The sequence below is a fragment of the Rhinoraja longicauda genome, chromosome 11 (assembly GCF_053455715.1).
Source record: "Rhinoraja longicauda isolate Sanriku21f chromosome 11, sRhiLon1.1, whole genome shotgun sequence".
Classification (NCBI taxonomy): Eukaryota; Metazoa; Chordata; class Chondrichthyes; order Rajiformes; family Arhynchobatidae; genus Rhinoraja; species Rhinoraja longicauda.
Genome location: NC_135963.1, coordinates 20,014,213 through 20,039,528, shown reverse-complemented (window position 1 = coordinate 20,039,528; position 25,316 = coordinate 20,014,213). Strand labels below are relative to the sequence as shown.

Sequence of the window (25,316 nt, the reverse complement as noted above, 5' to 3'; positions counted from 1 at the left end):
GATGTCAGTTGATTTATCCAAGTGGCAAAAAAGCAGATTTTAGATTGGTTTTTGTAACATGGAAAGCATATTTTTTGTCCCTGCATACCCATCCCTTTCTCACACTAATCCATCAAAAATTATTCATCAATCTGTTTTTGTCACACCACCCGTGTAGCAGTGTACAGTTTAGTTTAGTTTAGAGATACAGCGCAGAAACAGGCCCCTCGGCCCACTGAGTCTGCACCGACCAGCGATCCCCGCACATTCACACTATCCTAGACACACTAGGATATATACCAATATACTTGAACTTATACCAAGCCAATTTACCTACTTACCTGTAGGCCTTGAGTGTGGGAGGAAACCGAAGATCTCGGAGAAAACCCACGCGGTCACGGGGAGAACATACAAACTCCATACAGACAGCACCTGCAGTCGGGATCGAACCCAGTCTCCGGTGTTGCAAGCGCTGTAAGGCAGCAACTCTACTGCTGCGCCACCGTGCCGACCACTCATTCATTGTTTTGATTGTATTCCTAATATTGGCACTCATTGCTACTGCAGTACCATTTAATCACTCTAGATTTTTCATAATTATAGCTATGAATGAATTCCTGGTCTTCCGATCAACCCAGTTGCTGCCCTTGCACTTTTTTCATTTGCACTTTCTCTGTAGTTGTGACATTATATATTACACTCTGCTTACTTTCTCTTTTGCATGTTTGATAGACTCATGTATGGTGTGATTTGTCTGGAATGCACGTAAAACAAAGTTTTTAAACTCGATGCACGTTACAGTAATGAACAAATACCAGTTGTTTTCCTTCCACCCAGGTAATAAAAAGTTACTTCATATTATTGGAGTCAGAGCTCTCTAGAATCAGCAGCTTCGAAGCACTGAAAATCTTCAGGTTATGCACTCAAATGAGTCTTAATAATTATTACCATAACTAAAGAGTTCTTTGTGGATTCATGATGTAATTCACTTGTCATTTATGCTTGCCTCAATCTTTTTAAAACAACACACACTTCACTGAGAAACGACATCTCTAAAGTTTGAGATACAGCAGACCGAGTATGAGGCTCAGGACAAACAACTTGCATTTAAATAGAAAACATTCCAGACATTTTACAGGCAAGGTGGAGAAATAGATATGATTGACAAAAGTGCACAAGAGTTTTAAACCGCACGCAGGAAAGCTGGAGAGAGAGAGGAAAAAAATCAGACAAGGAATAAAAGTACCACAGGGTTGATTGAAGAGCAAGGAGCATTTGGCACATGCTTTCCTGGCATTTTTTTAAATAACAAATTTAAAAGTCAAGTATTCTCAGTGCTTGATCAGCCAAAAAATGCAATAACTTTGGAGAGATGGCAATATTAGTCAAAGTTTAAAGGTCACGTGCAATTGTTTCAACAGCTTTGGTCAACTGGATTAGAGTAATCCATGTGGTAGTTATGATTGGGATCTAGCAGGGTGGGAGAGAATAAAGTCCGAGGCATTGTTTTGCGCTGGGAAGGTCCCAGTGTGATTAACATCTCTTTTACAAGTTAATTTATTGGATGAATGTTGACAGCTTTTGTTCACCACCAGTCATAAACTCAAGGTGCATGAGCCTCTCACCACCCCATGAGCAATTGCAAGTTTGGGTCAATTGTCCGCAATAGGATCATTTACGATCACCCCCTTCCACTTTCAAGAAAATGTGTGGTCTTTCAACTTAGAGTGTCAAAACCCCCATCTGATACTTAAACAGCTAATATCACAAAGATCAGACTTGCTATTAGCTTGGGGACACAGCCCACCGAGTCCATGCCGAGCAGCGATCCCCGCACACTAACACTATCCTACGCAATCTAACGAAATTTGCAATTTTACTGAAGCCAATTAACTTACAAACCTGTACATCTTTGGGGTGTGGGAGAAAACCGAAGCACCTGGGGAAAACCCACGCAAGTCACGGGGAGAACAAACAAATTCCATACAGACAGCACCCGTAGTCAGGGTCGAACCCGTGTCTCTGGCGCTGAAAGGCAGCAACTGTACCGCTGCGACACCATGCTGTCCCGTGAAATTTTATTTTATTGGCTCAAAGTCTCGGCACTGACAAAATAGGGGCAAGTGTGTGGGAAGCATTGCACAGGCTTGGAACCAGAGGGACATTTTAACAAAGTTCACTAAAATGAAATTAAAAGCGTAGTTCAGAATATGGAAAAATGATTAACGTCCTGAATGGTAAGTTATTTCCAGATCCCTCACGTCATTAAGGGAGTATCACTGGGCTTTGCAGTAATATAGTCTGTCACTCCTGATACAGCAACCACATACACATTAAATTATGATCGTCGTTCTGCTTTTACATCAGCCATATAAGAGGAGACAGGGCATCAAACAATTCATATTTTCTCTAGCTGACATGCTATAAAACTTCACAGAGTTCCAATAGTTCAGCGGAATACATACAGTGGTTTGCCACAAGAAAAAGAATTGCATTTCCATGTCTCTCAGAAACATCTCAATATGCTTTACATACTAAGAATTACTTTGAAGTGCAGTGACTGTCACTTTGTATACAGAAGGCCCCAGAGTATACATTCCTGTGCTATTCTTCAGAACCCCAGACCTCACTTCAAGTACCCCCTGCAATGTTGTAATTAACAGATGTTAAATTCAAAAGCTCTTGTCATAAAAATTATGGCAGGGGATATATGACCAAGAAGATTAGGAGTAGATTATTATATAGTGGCACAGTAAATTTAACCCTAAACTACTAATGGAGATCTGTTTTAAGTTTCTGAATTTCGCCTTCAGATGCACAAGCTAACTTTGTTTTTCTTTTGGTCTCGTGCTATTTTATCCATGCAAACGTTTACATACTTTACTGCTCACCATTAAATCGCGTGCAAAAAAATATGAAAGGGAAGCTTTGAACTCTTACCTCTTAGCCAGTCCTGAATGTAATGCAACCACATTTTTGGCAGCTCTTTATCCTCTTCACGGACAATGTATTTGATACCATTGAAACTCCTGTGCAGGTCATACAGCAGCCTCTGGGATGCAGCGTAATCAAACCCTCCCATGGAGACGATGTACATGTTGTAGAAGGAGAAATACTTGAACTGGGCTTCAATGAAATTGTACTCCTTGGTCTCACGAGGCACAATGTCTGTAAGGTACAGCCCATCGTGAACCATGGTTGTTCCATAAAGGCTCATCCCCAGCAAGGCCATGAAGACGACTAACACGACAATCTAGGTTGTTAAGTAAAACCATAAATGAATGAATGAATACGTAACAATTCAGATCTATGCACAATACACAGCATTTATCCAGACCAATAAGGATTTGACAGAGTGATGTACCTTTACACTACTTCATAAGTTCATAAGGCCAAACGTTGCAGGAGCAGAATTAGGCTATTCGGCCCATCAAGTCTACTCTGCCATTCAACCATGGCTGATCAACCGTCCCCTCTTAATCCCATTCTCCTGCCTTCTCCCCATAACCCCTGGCACCCGTACTAATGCTTGGTTTAGTTCAAATAAAGCATGGAAACAGCCCCTTCGATCACCCATTCACACATGTTCAATATCATGACTCCCTGCATATTAGGAGCAATTTTAGAGGCCAATTAACCTACAAACCCTGCTGCTGAACTTTTAATCAGGGGAAAAAAGACTGGTGCGTTTATGAGATGTTTCTTTCATTGCAGCTTTCTGGATACAAGCTACACAGCCAAACAAGTGTGAATACTAATGAGGACTATGAATTTTAAAAATCAGTCTTTCCCTTGTTGGGTGTCCAGTGGTGACATACTAGAATTCTTTGTACTTGTACTAAATTTCTCTAGGGTAGCAGCAAGCACGCTAGACCCAGCACACATTCACGGAGACAGGAAAGCAAGGAATGCCATTTATAATGTGACAATTAGGTCAGGGATGGGAAGTAGAATTTGGGTCCTGGCGGTTGTGTTGGACCTCATGGGGACTTTGCTGAATCAGGAACAGGGCAGTCCCGGGCTTTAGAGGAAAGAGCGGGCGTATCAAGGTTTCAGGAACCTAGGAGGGCTGGGTCCCGGGATAAAAAGAGTCCCGGGTGATCATCAGGTTGAGGCCCCGACCAAGTGAGGTTTTAGGAAGTGAGATTGGTGTGAAGGTGTTGGTGTCACGGGGAAAGGACCCCCAGTGGACAGGAGGTGAAAATTCACCATGGTACGCTTGCCGGCCGATGCGGCACAACGAGAATATGGCTGTCCTTGGAGTGGACTCATTTACCCAGCTCAAAGATAAAATGTCACTTCTCATTAAAAGTGTATCAGGCAAGGATGTGTGACTCGTGCTGGAAAGGGTCCTGTTAAATCTCTGAAGTCATGTGTAAAACAAGCAGGAAATCAGCAATATCGTGTTTCATGCCATTTGAGGTGAAGTGATCAGAGCTACAAGATTACTCTTCCAGGCCATGATATTTATGGTAATACAAAGACTACCTTGTGTTAGGACTTGCAAGACAATCTTGCACTAAACGTTTTCCCTTATCATGTATCTGTGCACTGTGAATGGCTCAATTGTAATCATGTATCGACCTTACGCTGACTGGCTAGCACGCAACAAAAGCTTTTCACTGTACCTCGCTCGGTACACGTGACAATAAACTAAACTAAACTAAAGACAAAATTGTTGAAAATTGCTTACTTTGGACTCCGTCTTGAGAAGGAGTGGAGCATACTTGTCCCGTGCAAAATCAGCCAGGTTCCACTTGACAAAGGGCATCCGAACACATTCCCTGCAGGCATTTGCCTCATCCACCTGAGCCAGTAAGTCCCGAGTGGAGCTGTTGGAGTCCATTCCCTGAGAGCCAAGGTGCTCTGCTGGAGGCACAATGACGGAAGGAGTCGAGGAGATCTGAGATGTTGGAGAAATGATGGTGACAATGTGCTGTCCGGTGGGATCGCACTGGGTAAAGGCCTGCACGGTGGTGGTGATCAGGGTGCTGTGGCTAAACGTTGGCCCTCCATTCAGAGAAGGGTGGAAGTTGTGGCTATCATTCGCATCTGCAAACTCCTGAGGCTGAACCTGTATCACCCTAGTTGAGCAGAGGCTGAAAAAAACCCATACATTTGTCATGTAATCCATCCTTCATTTATATCATCATACATTATCGTGCGTAGTGCAACGCTGAATAAGAACAAAGCATGCCTGGGAACGATTATGAACAAGTAATTTTACTTGAGGAATTCATTGATCATCAAAAGCCATGAAAACTAAATGGTTTCTATCTATCCCCTGAATTAATTCCTGAATTCAAATTATGGCCTTGAAATCCCTCCTACGTGTTCCTTTCATGGCTGGAAGCAGCTTTGTCCCATGTTCACCCCTTTTTGGGAAGGTAACAGATGTTATGGTGGGCGCCAGTGTCTAAAACATTTCATGTGGTTGACCCGATGACGGTGTCCAGATCATGAGATTATACATTATTACATTCACATGTGAATGCTACATGCCATCCCTGGTCTCAAAATGCAGGAACACAATGCACCTCAAGCAATTCAACAATCAGGAGTTGAGAGAACTTCCCACTTCGAATGGTTTTCCCTTCTCCGCTTCTTCATGACTTTATTCAATGTCAAGATCGCACCAGATGGTGTGTCTGGGCAACCTTTGTATCAGGGAACAGATGAAAGTGTATTGGCAGAAATCGACACATTGAAGCATTAAGATCAATGGATAGAGGTCATGGTGCAAACCAAGCAGTTTAAATGCACGGCTCACTTTTGACTGCGGACTTTGACCAGTTTTACGGCCGCACAGTCTTGACAAGTAATGGCACAAATTTCTGATTTCTCCTTATTTTCCTGATTGCACCCAGGGACTCTATGATTCAATAAGAGCAAGCCTCACCTGGAAAAGCAGCAGAAAATGTCTAGCCTTTTGTCTTCCCGTCGATGAAGGTCCAAGCTTAAGATGGCAGGAAAAATGAGGAGCACCATGGCAAAATTAAAAACCACGACAATTGCAGCCTGTGAGGGTCAAGGAATGGAAATATTAATTATTAATCTGCATTCTAATATCAGATCCTTGATTTTGAAATCTTCCGAATAATGACTTTGAAAAGTCACAAAGGTCAGTGGGGTGAGGGAAATGGCTTTAATTATTGATAGTCAACAGCCCACCATGAATACTCCATTCTCTACCGTAATACTTGGAGCAGAGGTACCTCCACACAATATCTGTCATAATCTCTAGGTTTTTAACTTCCCGAATACAAACTCTTTGTATCAAATGCGTTTATTGCTGGCTGTTTTTCGGCATTTTTGTTCTGTTTATTAACTCCTGTGCTGCTTTGTCAGGCTGCCTATCAGCTTAGCGTGTCCCTTTAAGATTCGAACGAAACATAATTGAAACCTATAGCTTCACTGGAGGCCCCAGGCCTCAGGCAAAGTATTCAGAGAACAGCAGTTTCTGATTTCTGACCAAGATATTTCTAGCTTTAAGTGAGTTGTACTACAACCCACTTCCAGACCTCACCAAAGCCCTGTATTTAGCCAAAGAAAATATTAAATCACTGAAGGATTTGATGCAAGAACCACCCTCCCACCCTCCCTCTCCCCACCCCCCCCCCCCCCAACTCTAAAATATGGTCCCCCTTACTACCCCTCCTCCACATAAACATTAAAGTGAAGGGGGCTTTTAAGGTCAATGCAGTCTGATGTAAGTGAACAAGGAGGGGGTGGGGTTGCCCAAGGCAGACCTTACAATATATTATTATCTCCTGGACCACCCAGAAGGCTCAGGCAGATCACATTGCTGGAGTTGACATGTGGATGATATATCCCATCATTTATGCCAACTAGGTTGGCCGTACAAAAGGAAGGCCCTGTGTTCATCCCCGTCAGATTCTTGTTGCTTAATGCTCTTTCTATTCTTTTCAATCAGCGACTCCAGGCCTTGCCAAGTACAGCAGGCCAATGGGCCTCCTTTCAGCAGATCAGCATGTGAGGAAATACAATGCTTTCAGGAAGGCACAGGAGTGGAAAACAATCACTGCTCAATGGAAAACAAATGGATGTATCATGATATTTTCCTTATCCACTACTCCCTAATAAATTAACCAGTTTATCAATGAATTGGGTAGAACCCTTCATTTATCAATCCCAGCAACTTTATGTGTGTAATCAATCCTACTTCTTCTGCAGTTCCTCAAAGAGTCCACAAAGAAAAATAAATTAATATTAATTCAGTTTTAATAACCATTACAGAAAGGTATGTTTGAGATAGAAAAATGTATTTGGTAAATGTTAGATGATAATGAAAATATGATTTTCCAGCTCGCTAAAAATGCTACTTTTTTTTCATTTTAATTGCAGAAAGTTTTCATCGGTTCATCATATTTCAAAGCCAAACCACCTCTCCCACACACCTAATAACAAGCCACATTGTTGTTCAGCAGACAGTTAAGCTGCTCTGTGGCAGACATCTGCAGGTAAGCAACAGGGCCGGTGCAGGTAAATTCAAAGAAGCATGTAACACCTGGAGCAAAGGAATTTACAGCCCCTAATCCACCCGCATCCCATCCCGCCTGCCTAGTTCCCCTCCCATGCCCTCCTGCCTCTTTCCAACTTAAGCACACAAAACATTTTGCAGATTTTCTTTGAAAATGTGCACACTGAGCGCCTGATGCGTACCCCAGCCACTTCATAGGATTCACTTACTTGCAAGGAAAAGGCACGAAGAGCGGGGATGGGGATGAGAGCAGCCATCGAGAAAGCAATCATGTTATTAATGGATGTGAGCGCCACACTGGTCCCAGTCCTTCTCAAACACTCGCCCGTTCTGTCCTTTAGCACAAAACAAAACAGTGAAGAGCTATGGATATGCTTCAAATTGCAAAGATCAATCGCACGTGTGGGCAAAATTGAGCAGGGCAAACTGAGGTATTATTGCATATCTGCACAAAAACGTAGATTTCTTTTTTAATAATTGTTCCCAAGCTGAACCCCATCACAACAATTTCTGCTGAAAGCTTATCTACCTGAAATGTTAATTTTGCTTCCCGCTCCATCTTTGCTGTCTCCTGCAACTTCTATTTAACTTCTATTCAACTTTCAGTCTGAAGATAGGTCTCGACTCGAAACGTCACCCCTTCCTTCTCTCCAGAGATGCTGCCTGACCCGCTGAGCTACTCCAGCATTTTATGTCTAAGTTCTATTTACACTATGGATTTTTATTTCCCAAGAAAGAAATTTCTGTTGCTTCTATGTTACCTGTGGAATCCACCTCTAAGGTCAGTGTGAGTCACCCTATTTCACTGTGATTGAACTTTCAAAGGGAACAAACAGTAAACTATCGTTCATGTGGCATAAACTCACCAATTTAAGATTGCCAGTAAAGGCATGCATCAGACATTTCTCTTAAGAGTAGACTTTAGACTTGCGAGATACAGCGACGAATCAGGCCATTCGGCCCACCTAGTCTGTGCCGACCAGCGATCACCCTGTATAGCACTATCCTACACACTAGGGACAATTTACACTTTACAGGAGCTAATTATCCTACAAACCCGTGCATCTTTGGAGTGTGGGAGGAAACCGAAGCACTCGAAGAAAACCCACGCAGTCACAGGGAGAATGTACAAACTCCGTTTAAAAGGAGTTCTTAAAGAGAAGTAAGCAGATTATATCATGGCTTCCTAAGTTATCAACTAATTCAAATTTGTTGACAAAGAAACATGCTCTATCAGTATTGTGTAAACGTTCATTGACAATGTTTTCCTGATTATTCCAGTATAATAATTAGACAGAGTAAATATTGTATTCAAGTTTGTGTGTAGAGACTGGTCTTTACCTTGAAAGGAATGTTCTTATTTTGACCTGTCTCAGTAAATGCATGAGCCAGGAGAAACATGTCATCAACACCAATACCCAGGGCCAGAAATGGTAGTACCTAGAATCAGGAGATGTAAAGAAATGATTAATATTTGAAATTTGCCTTTACAAAGTGTTCTACACAAATTTCACTTCTCATTCACAAGACATAGGTGCAGAATTAGACCATTCGGCCCATCGAGTCTGCTCCGCCATTCGATCATGACTGTTGAATCTTTCCCTTTCAACCCCTTTCTCCTGCCTTCTCCCCGTAACCTTTGACGCCCTTTCTCATCACTTTAAAAATACCCAATCACTTGGGCTCCACCATTCAATGTGATCAAGGCTGATCATTCCCAATCAGTACCACGTTCCTGCCTTCTCCCCATACCCCCTGACTCCGCTATCCTTAAGAGCTCTATCTAGCTCTCTCTTGAAAGCACTCAGAGAATTGGCCTCCACCGACTTCTGAGGCAGAGAATTCCACAGATCTCCATTCTAAAAGTACGTTCTCTCAGTCTGAGGCTGTGCCCTCTGGTCCTAGACTCTCCCACTACTGGAAACATCCTCTCCACATCCACTCTATCCAGGCCTTTCATGGGTAGGCCTAGGCAAAAACAGTTGATTTTTTTCCAAGTTCATTCTGTTGAGGAAGGGTAGACTTGTTAGAAACAGGAACTTGAGAGAAGAATTCTGTACCTGGGTAGTTGCAGCGTTGAAGGAAATGCCCAGAATGGAACACAGTCCCAGTCCTGACGCGACTGACAATGCCACCAACAGGACACCAGCTAGACCCACAGCCCCTTGGGATTTTGAGCAGTCCCACCTCAGCATGGTCACACATGCATACGCCAACTAGTGGAGGTCAGAGAGAAAAAAAACATATCAACATACAATGCATAAACAGAAATTGAAAATACTAAAAAATATTCAACCAATACCATGTCAGAATCAGCTCAAAAGGTGACTACACATCAAAAGCATTTCATTGGCCTTAATGCCCATTGGGCTGACGAAATGTGTAAGAAGGAACTGCAGATGCTGGTTTACACCAAAGATAGCCATTTTGTGTCGATCTACGATCTAAACCATGCACATTGGGATGTCTTGTAACAATGAAAGGTGTTTTCCTTTCTACCTTTCAGCTTTCGCTGGAGTTCAAATTCACTGGTGCCATAATGTTTCAATCCAAAATTAGGGAGGTTCATTGGTAATGTTCCTCCATCTATCATTCATGACTTTCATCATTGCTAGAAGATAATATCTTGGTGTCATCACTGCCAAGTTCATGAAAGGGTCTTCATCTTCAGGTAGAGAATATTTAAGGACTTGAACAAGTATGCTGTGCAAGCAATTTAATGCAATACTGAGGAAATATTGCAGTATTCACAACTTGGATGAAAAGTGAAACTGAGACCCTGTCCACTCATACCCAAGACCAACAAGCATCTCTCATTGAAGATTAACTGATTATTTACTTTTTTTTTGCTACCTTATACTCTGGAGTGCGACTGCCACATGAGCATACACAACATCCGCTAAGCAAACTATGAAGTCTTTTAGTTTAGTTTATTTTAGTTTAGTGAAACAGCGTGGAATTAACCTACATCTTTGGAGTGTTGAAGGAAACCCAAAGCCAATTAACCTGCATCTTTGAAGTGTTGGAGCAAACCTGAGCACCCAGAGAAAGCCCACACACTCACAGGGTGAACATACAAATTCAGTACAGACTGCACCCGTAGTCAGGATTGAACCAGGGTCTCTGGCGCTGTAAGGCAGCAACTCTACAAATGCGCCACCTTGCCGTCTCTAAAGTCATTTACTCTGAAGGCATTTGGGTAGTTTTGAGGGCTTGTAAGATGGTTGGTTAACGCAATTAATTTCTTGCTTTTAAATGATGTCTATAATCCTGAACAAAATACTCACACAATAAAGAGGCCAATTTCCCATTTGTTACCCATATAGAAAAGAAGTGGATTACTACAAAGAGGCTAATTGGATCGGTGTGCACAGAAATAATACAATCCATCATTTTAAGGTCAGATATTCTGGTCAGAATAGACCACAGTGCATTATTACATAACATTTTAATTGTTTTTTATTAATTGATCTAAAATGCCCTATATTTGCATAAAGTTTACACTAGCTTAACGGTCTGGAGATGTAAAAATGATGCACAACAGTGTGTCTCGGGCAGAAGAATGCAAGGACATCATCACACATCTACAAAGTCAGATTTCATTACAATGATCGAGAAAAGCTGAACTGGGAAGGATGTACAGTTACAAAATGCTAATATATTGTTAAAGCTGGGAAAAAGACCAGGGTGTATTTTAAACATGTAACAAATTTGACCGGTTCAGATGTTACATGGATTTCTTCAGAACTGCCTTGCAACTCATTTAACATATTTACGGCATCCTCTATATAAACGTCATCGCTGCCATCAGTATGAGCTGAATTTAAACATAGGTTGTGGAACTGAAAGTTAAGCTGGGTGCGGAACTTGGTGCCTAGTTTCCATGGGATCACTGTGATCTAGGGGGACCCGACGTGGGGTCACCAAGAACAAGGGGGGGGCCCGGCTTGGGGGGGGCAAAAACGAAGGGGGAACGGGGGGGGGGAAGAATGAAGGGGGAATTGGGGGGGCCCGCAGCCACGTGTGGCGGCAGGCAGTTGATAGGACTGTTCGGTACTTTTGTAGCTTTGTCGGCGCCAAGACGTGGTGACCCTTGTGTACTGCCTAGGTTGTACGCAAAACAAAGCATTTCACTGTACCCTACGTACATTTCACTGTACCCTACGTACATGTGACAATAGAGTATCATTCGGTATCATTCATTCATCTTCTTTGAATGGTATTGGAACTGGCGGCCATGTTTAAACTGCCTACTCCTGCTTCTATGTTTGTATTTCTTTCATGAAGGCAATGCGTTGTGAGGCAACACAAAATGGTGTTAACTTCAAACAAGAGATCCAGCGATAAAGACATGCTCACCATTAGCAAATAGCCTCCAGCGACACGGATGGCACTGACATCAGAAAAAGACTTCATGATATCATTGAGGGTGGTGGTGGAAAAGGCGTGGATATTTTGTGTGGAGTTCTGCGGCAGGGTCTGGTGAGCCACCTACAACAAGAGGTTAAAACAGAAAGCTAAAAACATCAGTATTACAGGCTCTTTGGAAAAGTACATTCAAACGAATGCAACATAAATTTTAAGGTCTTCATTTGATGGTGCTGCAAATCCCTCTAAAATTCAAAGCGGCGTTTGCAAAGGCAAGGCTTCCCCGGTAAAAAGCATGTAACTGATCTGCATTAAAGGCCAGGAGACTAAAGACTCGGGCTGTAAGGTGTTGAAGTCAGTTTTGCCCCCGAAAGAGAACTGTAAATATTTTTGACACTTGAAATCTTCCAAATTAATTTGTTAGCAAACTATAGATAAGTGCATCTTTATATTTAAAAACATATTATTTGTATAATGCTTTAAAAAATAGAATCAGATTCTGGATAATATTGAGGAAAATAGTTCACGTTTTCACCCGTTGAACAGCCTCAGTTAAGTCTGGCATGGAAGTTCCCAAGTTAGACACAAAATGCTCGTGTAGCTCAGCGGGTCAGGTTGCATCTCTGGAGGAAAAGGATGGGCGACTTTTCGAGTTGGGACCCTTCCTCAGACTGAAGGGTCACGACCCAAAACGGCACCTATTCTTTTTCTCCAGAGATGCTGCCTGTCCCGCTGAGTTACTCCAGCATTTTGTGTCTATCCTCGGTATAAACCAGCATTTGCAGTTCCTTCCTACACATGCAGAACAAATGAACTGACTCCGAAATGAGTTATAAAACTCTGTCGGTGTTTTCAATTTGTGTCTAAAGCCCTCCACAGTTGAATTTGAATCCTGCATTGTTAAATAAAACATCGGAGAATTCCACTGTTCCCTGTAGCTCCCCCTGGTTCTGTGTCTTATCAAAATAGTATGAGTAAACTTGTGGTCCATCTTGAAGCCTTCCAATTTATCCAAATGCAAAATCGACAATCCATCTTGTTGATTTTTCTTTTACTTAAGGGTGCTCCTTTTGAAGGCGTAAAAAACACATTAGTTTTAATTCTTGACAGCTTAGAGTAATGGCCGCAGATGCCAAAGATCATTGTGGTCAAAGGTCGGGTGAGATCACATGGCCTCTGGAGCACAGCAAAGTTGCCGTCATTCACCACCTAAGCTGTAACAGCCAAAGGGACTGCGACCTTGGGAATCGGTGAAACATCTTCCACATTTGTTATTCACCCCAGCACAAACCCAATTCCCTTTCCAGGCATGCTGTTCATAGGCCTCGGGCCTTCTCGCAATCAGCATCTGGGTGTCAGTTATCACCAAGCAGCTTGTTCCCATAACTCTCCATCTGTCAGAAGCCCAGAACCTGACTCCTCGTGCAAAACTGCAAGCTGCAGACGGATGGAAATCAGCCTGATGAGTAATTCCAGCGTTTACAGAAACAATTCTCCCCTCACAAACTGGAAGGAATCCAATTGAAAATAAAGAGAAAAGTGTGTTTGTTTTCTTTATTATTTAAAAAAAAACGTTAAAGTATTTTCCCATAGAAATTAAACCCCTAAGTTCACTAGGAGGTATTTAATAAACTGAATCGAGTTGCTCACAGTTATGTGTACTCAGTGGAAACACCTATCTTCCGAAGTGTGCTGAGCATTTAACAACTATTGAAACAGGTCAACCCCTGGTGATCTGATGTGTCTCTTATATAAATCGACATGGCTTCCAGTATGTCTCATTTTATGTTGTTAAAAGCCCACACATAAGGACTAACCTAAAAAAAATCCATATTTTCCAAAGGACCTGTTTGTTCAATGTAGCTTAAACCGCTGCCTGGCAATCATCCAACTACCAGTTATAATTTCTTTAATTTTCTCTTATTTTTTGGAGAATTTCCACTTAAACACACAGACTTGTAGCTGAATGTGGATCGAGCAGCCCTGTGATGCATTGCTGAGGTGATCTGTGTATGTGATGCGCAATCACCAACAGCCCACCAATTCACAGCGTTTCTTTTGGTCTTCCTATCACTCCTCTCCAATTGACCACATTCGCTATAGTTCAACCATCTCTTTAGATGTCACCTCAACAACAGAAAAGGTTTGGAGGGATAAGGGCCAAGTGCGGGCGAGTGGGACTAGCTCGGTTAGGCAACTTGGTTAGCATAGACAAGTTGGGCCGAAGGGCAGGTTGCCATGCTGTTTAGCTCTATGACTCTAATATCCATATCTGTAATATTCAACTCATTCTTTTATCCTGATATCTTTAAAAGTTGACGACCATTTTTTTGTATAGCTGCAATATTTCTGTTATCGATTTAACCATCCTGAAACAATTACATACAGATTGGTGATAAAAGTTTTCTATTATTTATTCTGGAGGGTCCAGATATCACCATAGACCACAAAGTAACATTGGAATGTTTCATGGACTTCATGTAAAACATAGGATTACATTATTATATCAACTGGTTTGATCAGTATCCAAGATGACCCACATTAAGACACCCCATCCTCGAGGTGTACTATTGATCTGTGGTCTAGAGTGTGCTCTTCACAACTTTATCAAATATCAGCTCAGAAACTCCGCTAATGGGAGGTTCAGCACTTGCTATTCAAAAATTTAAATTGTGCGTTTTATTTCTGTTTCTTTCATTGCTGGACATAAAACTCACATTCTGAGTGAAGCAGGGTTTTAAAGTGCCAGGAAATGATGTCTAGTGTTCAGTCTGAAGAAGGGTCTCGACCCGAAATGTCACCCATTCCTTCTCTCCTGAGATGCTGCCTGACCCGCTGAGTTACTCCAGCATTTTGTGTCTACCTTCTAGTGTTCAAAGGGTGAATGCTTAGCATCTTCTGCAATGAACAATTTAGAGGCAGTTAAGGGCCATAGCCAGGCCATTGGTACTATAATTACCCATTCAAATGCTGGGTGGTGCAGATTAATGATCAATCAGTTACACTGAGCCAACTGTCAGCACACCAGGAGCTACAGTAGTAGAGGCAAGGAACTGCAGATGCTGGTTAATACACAAAAGGACAAAAAGTGCTGGAGTAATTCAGCAGGTCAGGCAGCATCTCTGAAGAACATGGATAGGTGACGTTTCGAGTTGAGACACTTCTTCAGTCACTTAAGCCTCTGCTTTAGGTAATGAATAGAACACAAAGTGCTGGAGAAGCTCAGTGGGTCAGGTAGCATATCTGGAGGACATGGATCGGCAACTGCAATCTGCAGAAGGGTCCCGACCTGAAACGTCACCTATCCATGTTCTCCAGAGATGCTGCCTGACCTGCTGAGTTACTCCAGCACTTTGCGTGCAGGAGCTACAGTTCTGTGCTTTATCGCTGACAGTCTGTTCACCTGTTGAGCTTTATCATCTTTCTCACCAAGCAGATATGTTCCTTACCAGCAAAATCAATCCATATTCCATTTCCCTCCCCACTAAGATGCATCAACTCCATTTACTGTTCATTCAAAAGAAAAGGGGCAGGAATGTTCGCTTTTGTCAGTACCTCAACAAACTTCCGCTGCCAGCTCTCCAAAATGGCCGTTGCCTTCTCCAGGTTCCAATTGATATCATGGATTTCATAATCATCCTTGAAGTGTTCGTAAAGTTGCTTCGGGCTCATCAGCAGATACATGGTCTGTAGAGCTTCAGCACTTGAATGAAGAAGAAAACGCACATTTAACCAGTTTATATTGGAAGCTTGCGAATTTTCATAGTCCCTATTCATCGAAGGCTGCAAAAGTCTTTTCCCACATTTGAGTATTTCTATGGTGCATTTTTGGATCTTAACGAGAAGGGAAGGTATATGGCGGCATGCCTGAATTATCAGGGAATGTTTAAAATCAACCGTTTATCAGTAGAGTAAATGTGTCTTGTTCCTCTAAAATTTGAAAGGTTTCTATTTTCAATCAAAGGACTTCATTGCAATTGGTAAAAACAGATCAGTGACATAACCACAACATGCATTGGAAATGTAACGTGTGACAAGAATGTCACTCAGTGATGAGCAGTCGAGAGGGAAATGTAAAGCATATTTTCACTAAATTTGGAAGTAAATGGTGTTATTGAAGGCTCCATGCAAAATACTGCCAATGGCCTAATGATTTCATGTAGCATGTAGCATGTAAAAGAGTTGTAGGTATTTCATTTTTCTGATTTCATTCTGCATGGTATAGGTCTACAATCAACTCTATCAATGATGTGGTGAGGAGGATGGATATTGTGGGGAGAGTAAACACTGCCTGTTTCCAACTGTTGTACAAGCTCCACAATTTAGTTTACTTTAGAGATACAGCACGGAAACAGGCCCTTCAGCCCATCAAGTCCACGCCGACCACTCTTACACTATCCTACACACACTAGGGACAATTTACAATTATACCAAGCCAACTAACCTACAAACCTGTACGTCTTTGGACTGTGGGAGGAAACTGGAGATCCCAGAGAAAACTCACGCAGGTCACGGGGAGAACGAACAAGCTCCGTACAGATAAGTACCCGTACTCAGGATCGAACCCGGGTCTCTGGCGCTGTAAGGCAGCAACTCTACCGCTGCACCACCCTTGACTAGGTGGCTAGTGATGTTCCAGGGCTGGCACGTGAATAATGACCACTGGGAGGTGCTAATGGAGGGCATCTGTGTCCCGAGCTACACTCCAGCAAGGAGGTGAGAGTTACGGAAAGAAAATTAGCAAGGAAAGAAATGAAAGAAAGGAGGATCCTATTGACTGATTGGTGTGCGAGCGGAAAAATATTTAGGATAGCTTACATTGCCGCTCTTAAAAGAGTTAACGAAGTTAAAGAACCCCACCCTCTTCTCTCAACAAAAATCCTGCCTTCTACCAGTTTCTGTTCTCACATGTTATTCAGTCAGAATCTCATGTTCTCTCAGCGTGAAACTTTAGACCTGGGTCCGGTGACCTTTCAGCCCCTTCGGCACTATGTTTTGTCAGGCCGGTTATGGCTCTCCCAACACCTTTAACAACGCCATAACTTTATGGCACCTTCATCACGGAGATTTCATACGAGTGGAGTCGCAGGTGCAAATTCAGTGTGTGCGTTCCAGCTACTGGCCAGCCTGCTGGTTGGCACCCTGACAACCAGAGCTCAAAGAGCAAAACTAGGATATCATAAATCATATCACAAAGTAATGTTTCCAAGTCTTTCATGGTCTGTTTAAAGGGATTGCACCACATCCATAGAGATTTCCCAGGTCATGTTCTGGGCAAAGCACCAACTCTGTTGTAATCCCACTCATTTTACATTGATTTTAAATAGAAACAAAAAAAAAAAGAGGCACAAAAATACCGGGATTGTGTAACATTCCATTCATTTTTACATGATTCAAACCATTTCCTTTTTATAATTTGAACTGATCCGTGTTATTTTCCCCTGTCTTTAAGCTTTCTCTCTTTCGCCTGAAAGCCACACGCAGCTCGTTGAGAATTTCATGGAGTCAGTCAGACAGACAGATCAGCTGCCAACTTTCACCACTGCCTTCGCTGGAAGGTGCAAAACAGCAACCCTGAAAAGGACTTGATTAGTCCGGGAGAGGAGGAAACTCTCATGATTGTTACAGCAGCTGCAAACCGGTAAAAGACCACCACTCATGCATTGTTTAAAAGAACTTCACATTCAACGTTACCACACAACCAAAGCCACCTGTTCTTTTCCCTCCACTCCATTAAAAAAAAAAACAAGCTTCCACTAATCAATAGTGAAATGTTTTGGGCTATTAGAAATTGCATTATCTGAAAAGTGAGGCACTTCGAGCGGGAATATCATCAGCGCTTTTTTTTTACTATTACTTTAACATTCTTGGCACCCACCGGAATATTTCAGGATGAAGTTAAACAAGTTAAAAGGCTGAGTAGGGTCAGAATATAAGTGGGATAATAAGGGGTGAGGTGACTTTTTGGAGAGGTACAGGAACAGTTTTGGTTATTGATTCTTCATCAGCTCACTGACCTGAAACGTCACCATATCCCTCTCCCTCTTCCGATGCAGCCTAATCTGCTGAATATTTGAAGCATTTTCTATTTCTATTTTTCACATTTCAGGTCAATGAATTGACAAAAAAGCCAAAGACCTAAAGCAATTAGGCATCGGCTGAGTATGTCCACTAACTTGATATTTTACTTTATTATTTCAATGGAGGTTGGTTATGAACTGTTGAACACTACAATGTGATCCAGGTGAATTGATATGGCTGGAGTTAAGAGATGGATTGCTTATCCAGATTAACTGCAGAGATGATTAATAACCTTTCTCAATCATAGCAGAGATCTATCGATACTTCTCAACCTTCTCTGATCAGCCATGACCATATTGAATGGCGGTGCTGGCTCTAAGGGCCGAATGGCCTACTCCTGCACCTATTTTCTATGTTTAATCCTAGCAGGTATCTGTTACTCCTGACAATTCCAGTGAGAATAAACAACCTTTCACTGTCCCAGAGAAGATCAATATATAATCTTACGCCCGATGGAGATGATAAACGAGAGAAGGGTTTGCAGAGGAACTGAAGGTTTTAAAAAAAAAGAATCTCCTTTCTTTCAGCCAAGAATCTTGGGGAATCTCAAAGTAACTTGCCAACATAAATGGATGCCTGGTCTGTGCGGACTTGGTGGGCCGAAGGGCCTGTTTCCACGCTGTATCTCAAAACTGAGCTAAACTAAACGAAGGCTATAGAGCCTACAGCCCAATGGTATGAGGATAGAATTTCCCAAATTCAATTAACCCACACCCCTTGTGTTCCTTTCCCGCTCCCACCAACTCACCCTGGGTCTCTCTCCCTTTGTTCTGATTTTCCATCCATCCTCCCCTCCCCCCCCCCCCCCCCCCCATTACCTGGACTCATCATCTGGCTCCATCTCCCCCTAATCTGGATCCACTATCGCTTACCAATCTACATCTCAATTACCATTTTTCCTCTGCACTCTCAGTCCTAACGCAGGATCTCATCCCGAAAAACACCAATCTTCCCTTTGCCTCCATAGCAGCCGCCTGACCCGCTGAGTTCTTCTTGCAGTTTATCTTTTGCTTCCTTCAGTGTCTCGCACTAGTTTAGTTTACCCCTTGCACGTAGCATAACTCTGCTACTCCATTTTGCAGTATGTCTGCTAATCATTGGTGCTCAGAAACCATCAGGCAGAAGTGTATAAAATGATGAAAGGAATAGATCTGGTGGAGGCACAGAGTCTCTTGCCTCGGGTGGGGGAATCGAGAACCAGAAGGCATAAGTTTAAGGCATAAGTTTAAGGGAAAGATTTGGTAGGAATCTGAGGGGTAACCTTTTCCTCTCAAAGGATGGTGGGTGTACGGAACGAGCTGCTGGAGGAGGTAGTTGAGGCATCGACGCTTAAGAAGCAATTAGACAGGTACATGAATAGGATAGGTTTATTGGGATATGGGCCAAACGCAGGCAAATGAAACCAGTGTAGATGGGACATATTGGTCGACGTGGGCAAGTTGGGCCGAAGGGACTGTTTCCACACTCTATGACTCTAAGAAAGTAAAAACATTGATTTGAAATGATTTATTACTTAAAAAAGGCAATTGTGCTGATGAGACTGTGTTTAATACTAGGGGATCCTAGTATTGATAAGATTTTCTGTAAAAAAGTTGTTAATTGTATGACTCCTTCTTCAGTACGGCTCTTTTCAAACGTGGGCCTCACTCCTTAAGAATGAAAGGATGATGTAAGAGGTAGGATTATATGCCCATCCACTAACTGCAGCTGGCTGCTCCAGCGTTCAGGTCAAAAGGTAGCAGTGATTGCCCTTGCGAGGAATTCTTTTGCTGTGCAGTTATTGGAAGGCAAATCAGTCTGAGTTGGGCTTTAACTCTTTCAAACCACTTGAGACCAAAACAAAGTATGAAAATATTGATCCACGTTGTGTTAATTACGCTGGCTCTTAGCAATGTGCCGACACGTTTCGGGAATTCTGTGGAAGTGCACAAGCCCCATGCAGGATGGCCGAGCCTCTCCACCATTTTCCAGCTGCACTCTGGTCAAGTTGGTCAAGCAGAATCCTGCTGAGTTCCTGTGCATTTACGTTATGGACCCGACTCCCAGATCCTGTACCAGATTAGACTCACCACAGGCTCTCTCAGCCGTGTCATTTGAACAGGGGTTGCAGGGAAGAAACATAACAGCACTTGCATTGTTTTAGCTACCTGCGTTCGGTGTGAGGTTTTATTTCCAAATGATTTGGCTGATGTTTTAGTCGACTTTTTTGAACAAATTAATATTTAATCATTTTAAATACTTTCATCCTTAATCACAGTTTGAATTGCGTTAGAATGTAATAGTATGAAATCACGGGGAGATAAAATTCTACACGCGGAGATTTAGGCAGGGAGGCTCCAAGCACTGCAGGCACAGATATCCAGAAAAAACAGCTTCTGTTTCATTTTCCTGCTCCAAATTTACAATGAATGATAAGGAGAACCCAAATTCTTCCCTGCTGCACTTTTTAGCCTCTTAAGAGGGAAAAGAGACTTCCATTTCATCGTTCTAGTAGGGACTCAAACTGAAGTGTCAAGACTTTGGGAAGCCAAATTCCCTTTTAATCCTGCCAGTTTGGCCCAATTCTACCCTCCTTTAACATTTCTTCTTGCTCATGCCTTACCTCAGCATTATGTTCTGGGAATTTTTCTTGACACCACCCAAAATCAGCTCCTCTTGCCAGTGCATGAACTTCTTTGAGAATCCATGGCAGCCTCCAGTTAATTGAGTGGGAATGTTAGGAGCCTGCAATAACAATATTAAATACATTTAATTATATATATTTAACAGCATCTCCGTGATCTTTAAATTCACTTAAATATAGGTCCTATTTTCCAGTGCAGTTGACTGATAAACAATGGTTCATCAAGTTACTTTGTATCAGCTTGAGTGGCTCCTTTCTCCAGATAATCAACACTTACTTGTGTCTAAAAATCACTTCGTGCACTAGATGAACCAGCCAGAAGAATCAACATTGCCTAACATCAGCACATGAGGAGAAACAATTGATGAAGAAGGGTCCCAACCCGAAACGTCAACCATCTTTATTTTCTCCAGAGATGTTGCCTGACCCACTGAGTTACTCTAGAACTTTGTGTCCAGCACATGGGTAGATTTGTTTCAGGGACCCTATGCAACGGTCTGTCCGTCTTTCTGTCTTTTTTGTTATTTTTAGAGTGTTTTAAAAAGTTTGTAGTAATGTTTTCTGGTTTGTTTTATGTGGGGGGGTGGGGGAGGTTCGGGGGAAACTTTTTTTCAATCTCTTACCTTGCCGAAGATGCGATTGTTTTCCCAATCATATCTCCGGTCGCTCTGCGGCCTAACATCGTGGAGCTGGCGGCCTTGCTCGAGACTGACTTTGAGCCCCACCGCGGGGCCGTGGACTTACCATCGGAGCCTGCGATCCCTTGCCTGGGATCGACGCTCCAACTGCGACCTGCGGATTTCAACATCGAGGAGCTGGCAGTCTCGGGTAGAGGCTGATGTCGGGAAGCTCCAAAGTCGCAGGAGGTTCGACTAGCCCCGACCCGGGGTCCGATCGGCCGGCGTGGGGTAGTTGAGATCCCCCCCCCCCCCCGATGCGGGAGCTTGATCGCCCCGATGCGGAGGGCTTGACCGCCGGCTACGCGAGCCAAGGTCGTTCCGTCAACGGAAGGCTCGAGGCCCCTGACCACGGAAGGACAAAGAAGGGGAGAGATTGAACTTTTTTTTCGCCTTCATCACAATGAGGAATGTGGAGGAGTCACTGTGGTGGACGTTTGTGTTAAAATGTATTTTGTTTTGTTGCTTTTTATTGGGATGACTATATGGCATATCAAATTCCTCGTATGTTGCAAAACATACTTGGCTAATAAAGTATGATTATGATTATGAACAATGAGGTGTTCCAGAATGAAAATGTACACCAGCATTGACCAGGCAAATAGACCTCACATACATTTAAATATTTATGCCCTGTGGCTGTAATTTCGCTCCCAACAGTGAAGCTAAGTGTTCGAATTGCTGAGGACCAAAATCTATCTAACGGTCCAAATAAATTGACAATCAATATAATCATCAAAAAAAATTTGCAATGGCTGGAAATCTGGAATCAAAATAGAAAATGGTGGACCCACTCAGGTCAGGCAACATCGGTGGAAAGAGAGACAGAGTTCTGATGAAAGGGTTTTAACCTGAAAAGTTGTCTAGTTTCTCTTTCCACAGATACCGCATGACCATCTGAGTGTATCAACCATTTTCTCATCCGATTTCAGATTTCCAGCATTTTTTGAATGCTTCTGGCATTTGATGAAATAAATTGCCTCCAGTGGCTTACCTCCAGTGATTGTTTGTTTCGGGCAGTCACGGGGCATTCAGGGTCATCTGGTTGTAAGCAAAGCCTGTCCATGTAGGCATGTCCCACTTGTGCCTTATCCAGCATCTCCCTGAATCCTTCCAAAGGTGTAAATTGCCCCAGTTCATCCAGGAGCTGCACAGGGTCAAGGTTCATCCACTGAATATCTGGCTTCCCTCTGTGGGAAGAAATATTTATTTAAGTCTTACATGCTTTTCTATCTCCAGTTAATACCAACTGATCTGGAGTCACAAGAGATTGCAGAAGCTGAATCTGAGGTAAAAATGAAGTAGAGCTGTAAAAGGAACTCAACAGGCCAGGCAGCATCTGTGGATGGAAATGGACAGTTGACGTTTTAGGTCGAGACCCTTCGTTTCAACTGGGCAGTTTACGTGAAGGGCCTCGACCTGAAACGTTGCCACCTATTTCCCTCCACAGATGCTGCCTGATCCATTGAGTTCCTCCAGCAGCTCCTTAATTTTCTTTCCAAACTCTGACCTGTATCCACTAGCCCGCAAACAGGCTGAACAAACTGTGCAGTAACTGTATCAGTTATCTTGTGGGATAAGATCCTTCTCCCACAAGTGGGGTGGGCCATGGAAAGGTTATTGCATGGTCGCCCAACAGGTTATAAAATCAAATTCCAGTCTTGACTGGCATTTAGAGTCAACTTTGATGGTTCTTATCAAAGCCAGTAGATGGAGTGCTACACTGAAGGGCAACTCAAAAGTTGATTGCTCGTGGTAAAACATCATTCATTATCTCCATTGCAAAACTTTAAGGATATTCATCATTAGAAGACAATGTGTTGCTGCTGAAAACAAACCCCACTACTCTCAACAGTGGCCATCTCCCCAATTCCACCTGACAAGTAGGAGAGTGTTGAATCTTCAAGCTGGCAAAGACAATTTTTCACGCTGAAGGGGAACCAAAATTCACATGTATATGTGATTCTCCCCAACCAACCTCAGCTAAACCAGTGCTGTTGAAAGGCACCATCCGACATAACCCCCGTGACCTAAGCAAACCCTATCTCCAATCTTTGGTAACTTTGAATTGTTGAAATGTTTCCTCATTATCAAAGTCACTACTTCAAAATTACATTGCTGGCTGTGAAATGCTTTTGGGATAGTTCACAAGGACACAAAAGGCTCCACATAAATAAGTTTTTAACATTTCTTTTTAACTGAGGCCCGGGACTCCATGACAAGGGTCCCACCCTCGTGCTAACTTCATTGCCGGTTTCTGGATGTAATGCCAGGTGTTATAAGGTCTTTGCCAAGTTTCTTCAAAGTTCCTTTGAACAACTGAAATAGCTTTTGAAACTTTTTCAATATAATGAGGCAGATGTCATTTTTACAGGAGTTTCAATACGTGCTTCCCAATCAGTACCTCCTGTGAATCTTGTCTTGATGGGTCCCATCTTAATTTTATGCACAGGTTTTTACGCAATGTATTAGTGAGCGTTGGGCATGCTGGAGGAGTCACCAAGCAAGATGATGTGTGGCAATGAATCATTAACCTAGCGAACCTCTGCATTTTTTTGCAGCTACTTTGTTAGTTCTATTGATGATATCCCAGTTACTGCTTCAGTTAAAAAAAATCTACGTGCACAAAAAAATTCCCCAACCAAAATAGACATTGCAGAAATAAATAAATCTTTTTAACTGTTCACTTTACAATGGGGCTACTGATGACAAGGCTCTCTCTTTATGGATGTGATAATATCTGTTTAAGATACTGTGCATGATTTCTTCTGTCCACTACTTGTAGTGAAATCGAAAACACATGTATGAAGAATGCATGTATAACTTGGCTACAAACAGTAAACAGAAGACATGTCCCACATGTCACCAAATTCTTCTGATCACTGCGTGCTTCCATTACAAGACACTTCAAATGCTGTTCTCAGGGGAGAAGGTAGTTAGCTCCAAAGGTAACTTCTGTCAAAGGGAACTGTTTACCTTGAAAGGAAATAGCCACCAGTCATGTACTAAAGATGCTAATTATGTTGGAATCATTGATACAGTCCAAAGTCTCATGGCATTCCACCTTAACTGTTTCCCCAGTTTTTCACATGAAGTGTTTTGTTTAATTTAGGGACGCAGCATGGAAACAGAAGTCTGAAGAAGGGCTCCGACCCAAAACTTCACCGATCCTTTTTCTTCAGAGATGCTGCCTGACCCGCGCGCGGAGTTACTCCAGCATTTCGTGTCTATCTTTGACATATACCAGCATCTGCTGTTACTTTCTGCACATGAAAACAGGCCCACCGAGTCCATGCCGATCACCTGTTCATACTCGATCTATATTATCCCACTTTCTAACCTACGAAACCTTTGCATCTTTCGGATGTGGGAGGAAACTGGAGCATCCAGAGGAAGCCCACGTGGTCTCAGGGTGAGCATGCAAATTCCACACTTGACAACACCTGAGATCATAATCGAACCCGGGTCTCTGGCTGTGAGGCTGCAGCTCACTGTCACCAGCGGTGTCACTGTGCCACCAAATCAATGGAGGATGCCACAAATGCAGACATTCTACTCTAAATACAAACGCTGCTTTTTCAACGTTAGTACTCCTACCACTTCCAAGTGTTTTAAAAAACAGAATGAGGTGGTCTGCTGGCAAGTGCTTCCAATTGACTACACTTGCCCATAGAGTTAGCTTCTCCTTTAAGCTTATATCATTGCCAGATGCAGACTAAAAGACCATGTATTATCCCATTACGCAGGAACAAAGTGAGGGAGAGCCTGATCAGGCCGCAGTGCCCACTCACATTTCTTAACTTTGTGCAACGAGACATGACAATTACTGAGGAGCTCTCAAATGTCTTGATGTTACTGGTCTATGCTTCGTCCCGGGCCAAGCTAAACTCCTGCAACCGTGGCAAGGGAGAGATCACCTCCACGTCTTTTGACATTGTTGGGATACTTCATAAGGTGGGCTTGGACTGACTGAACTGTAATACGAAGCAACCAGCGACTGAGAGGAGCACACCCTTTGATGATGCTTTAAGAGAGAACCATACCGATGAACCTTGACAGAAAATAAAACTAGTGAATGGCCGGAACA

General features: G+C 42.7%; 1 protein-coding gene across 1 annotated transcript in view; it reads right to left on the bottom strand.

The window, feature by feature from the left end:
* The window catches only part of ptch2 (patched 2), a 114,443-nt gene that overhangs the window by 38,838 nt on the left and 50,289 nt on the right, over window positions 1-25,316 (bottom strand). The window contains exons 5-15 of the mRNA XM_078408098.1: window positions 25,147-25,253; window positions 22,224-22,419; window positions 20,532-20,653; window positions 15,404-15,551; window positions 11,840-11,971; window positions 9,541-9,696; window positions 8,822-8,920; window positions 7,690-7,815; window positions 5,879-5,997; window positions 4,673-5,078; window positions 2,920-3,232 (exon numbers count right to left, since the gene is read on the bottom strand). Coding sequence (XP_078264224.1) covers window positions 2,920-3,232; window positions 4,673-5,078; window positions 5,879-5,997; window positions 7,690-7,815; window positions 8,822-8,920; window positions 9,541-9,696; window positions 11,840-11,971; window positions 15,404-15,551; window positions 20,532-20,653; window positions 22,224-22,419; window positions 25,147-25,253 — 1,924 coding nt within the window. The remainder of the gene's footprint in view (window positions 1-2,919; window positions 3,233-4,672; window positions 5,079-5,878; window positions 5,998-7,689; window positions 7,816-8,821; window positions 8,921-9,540; window positions 9,697-11,839; window positions 11,972-15,403; window positions 15,552-20,531; window positions 20,654-22,223; window positions 22,420-25,146; window positions 25,254-25,316) is intronic.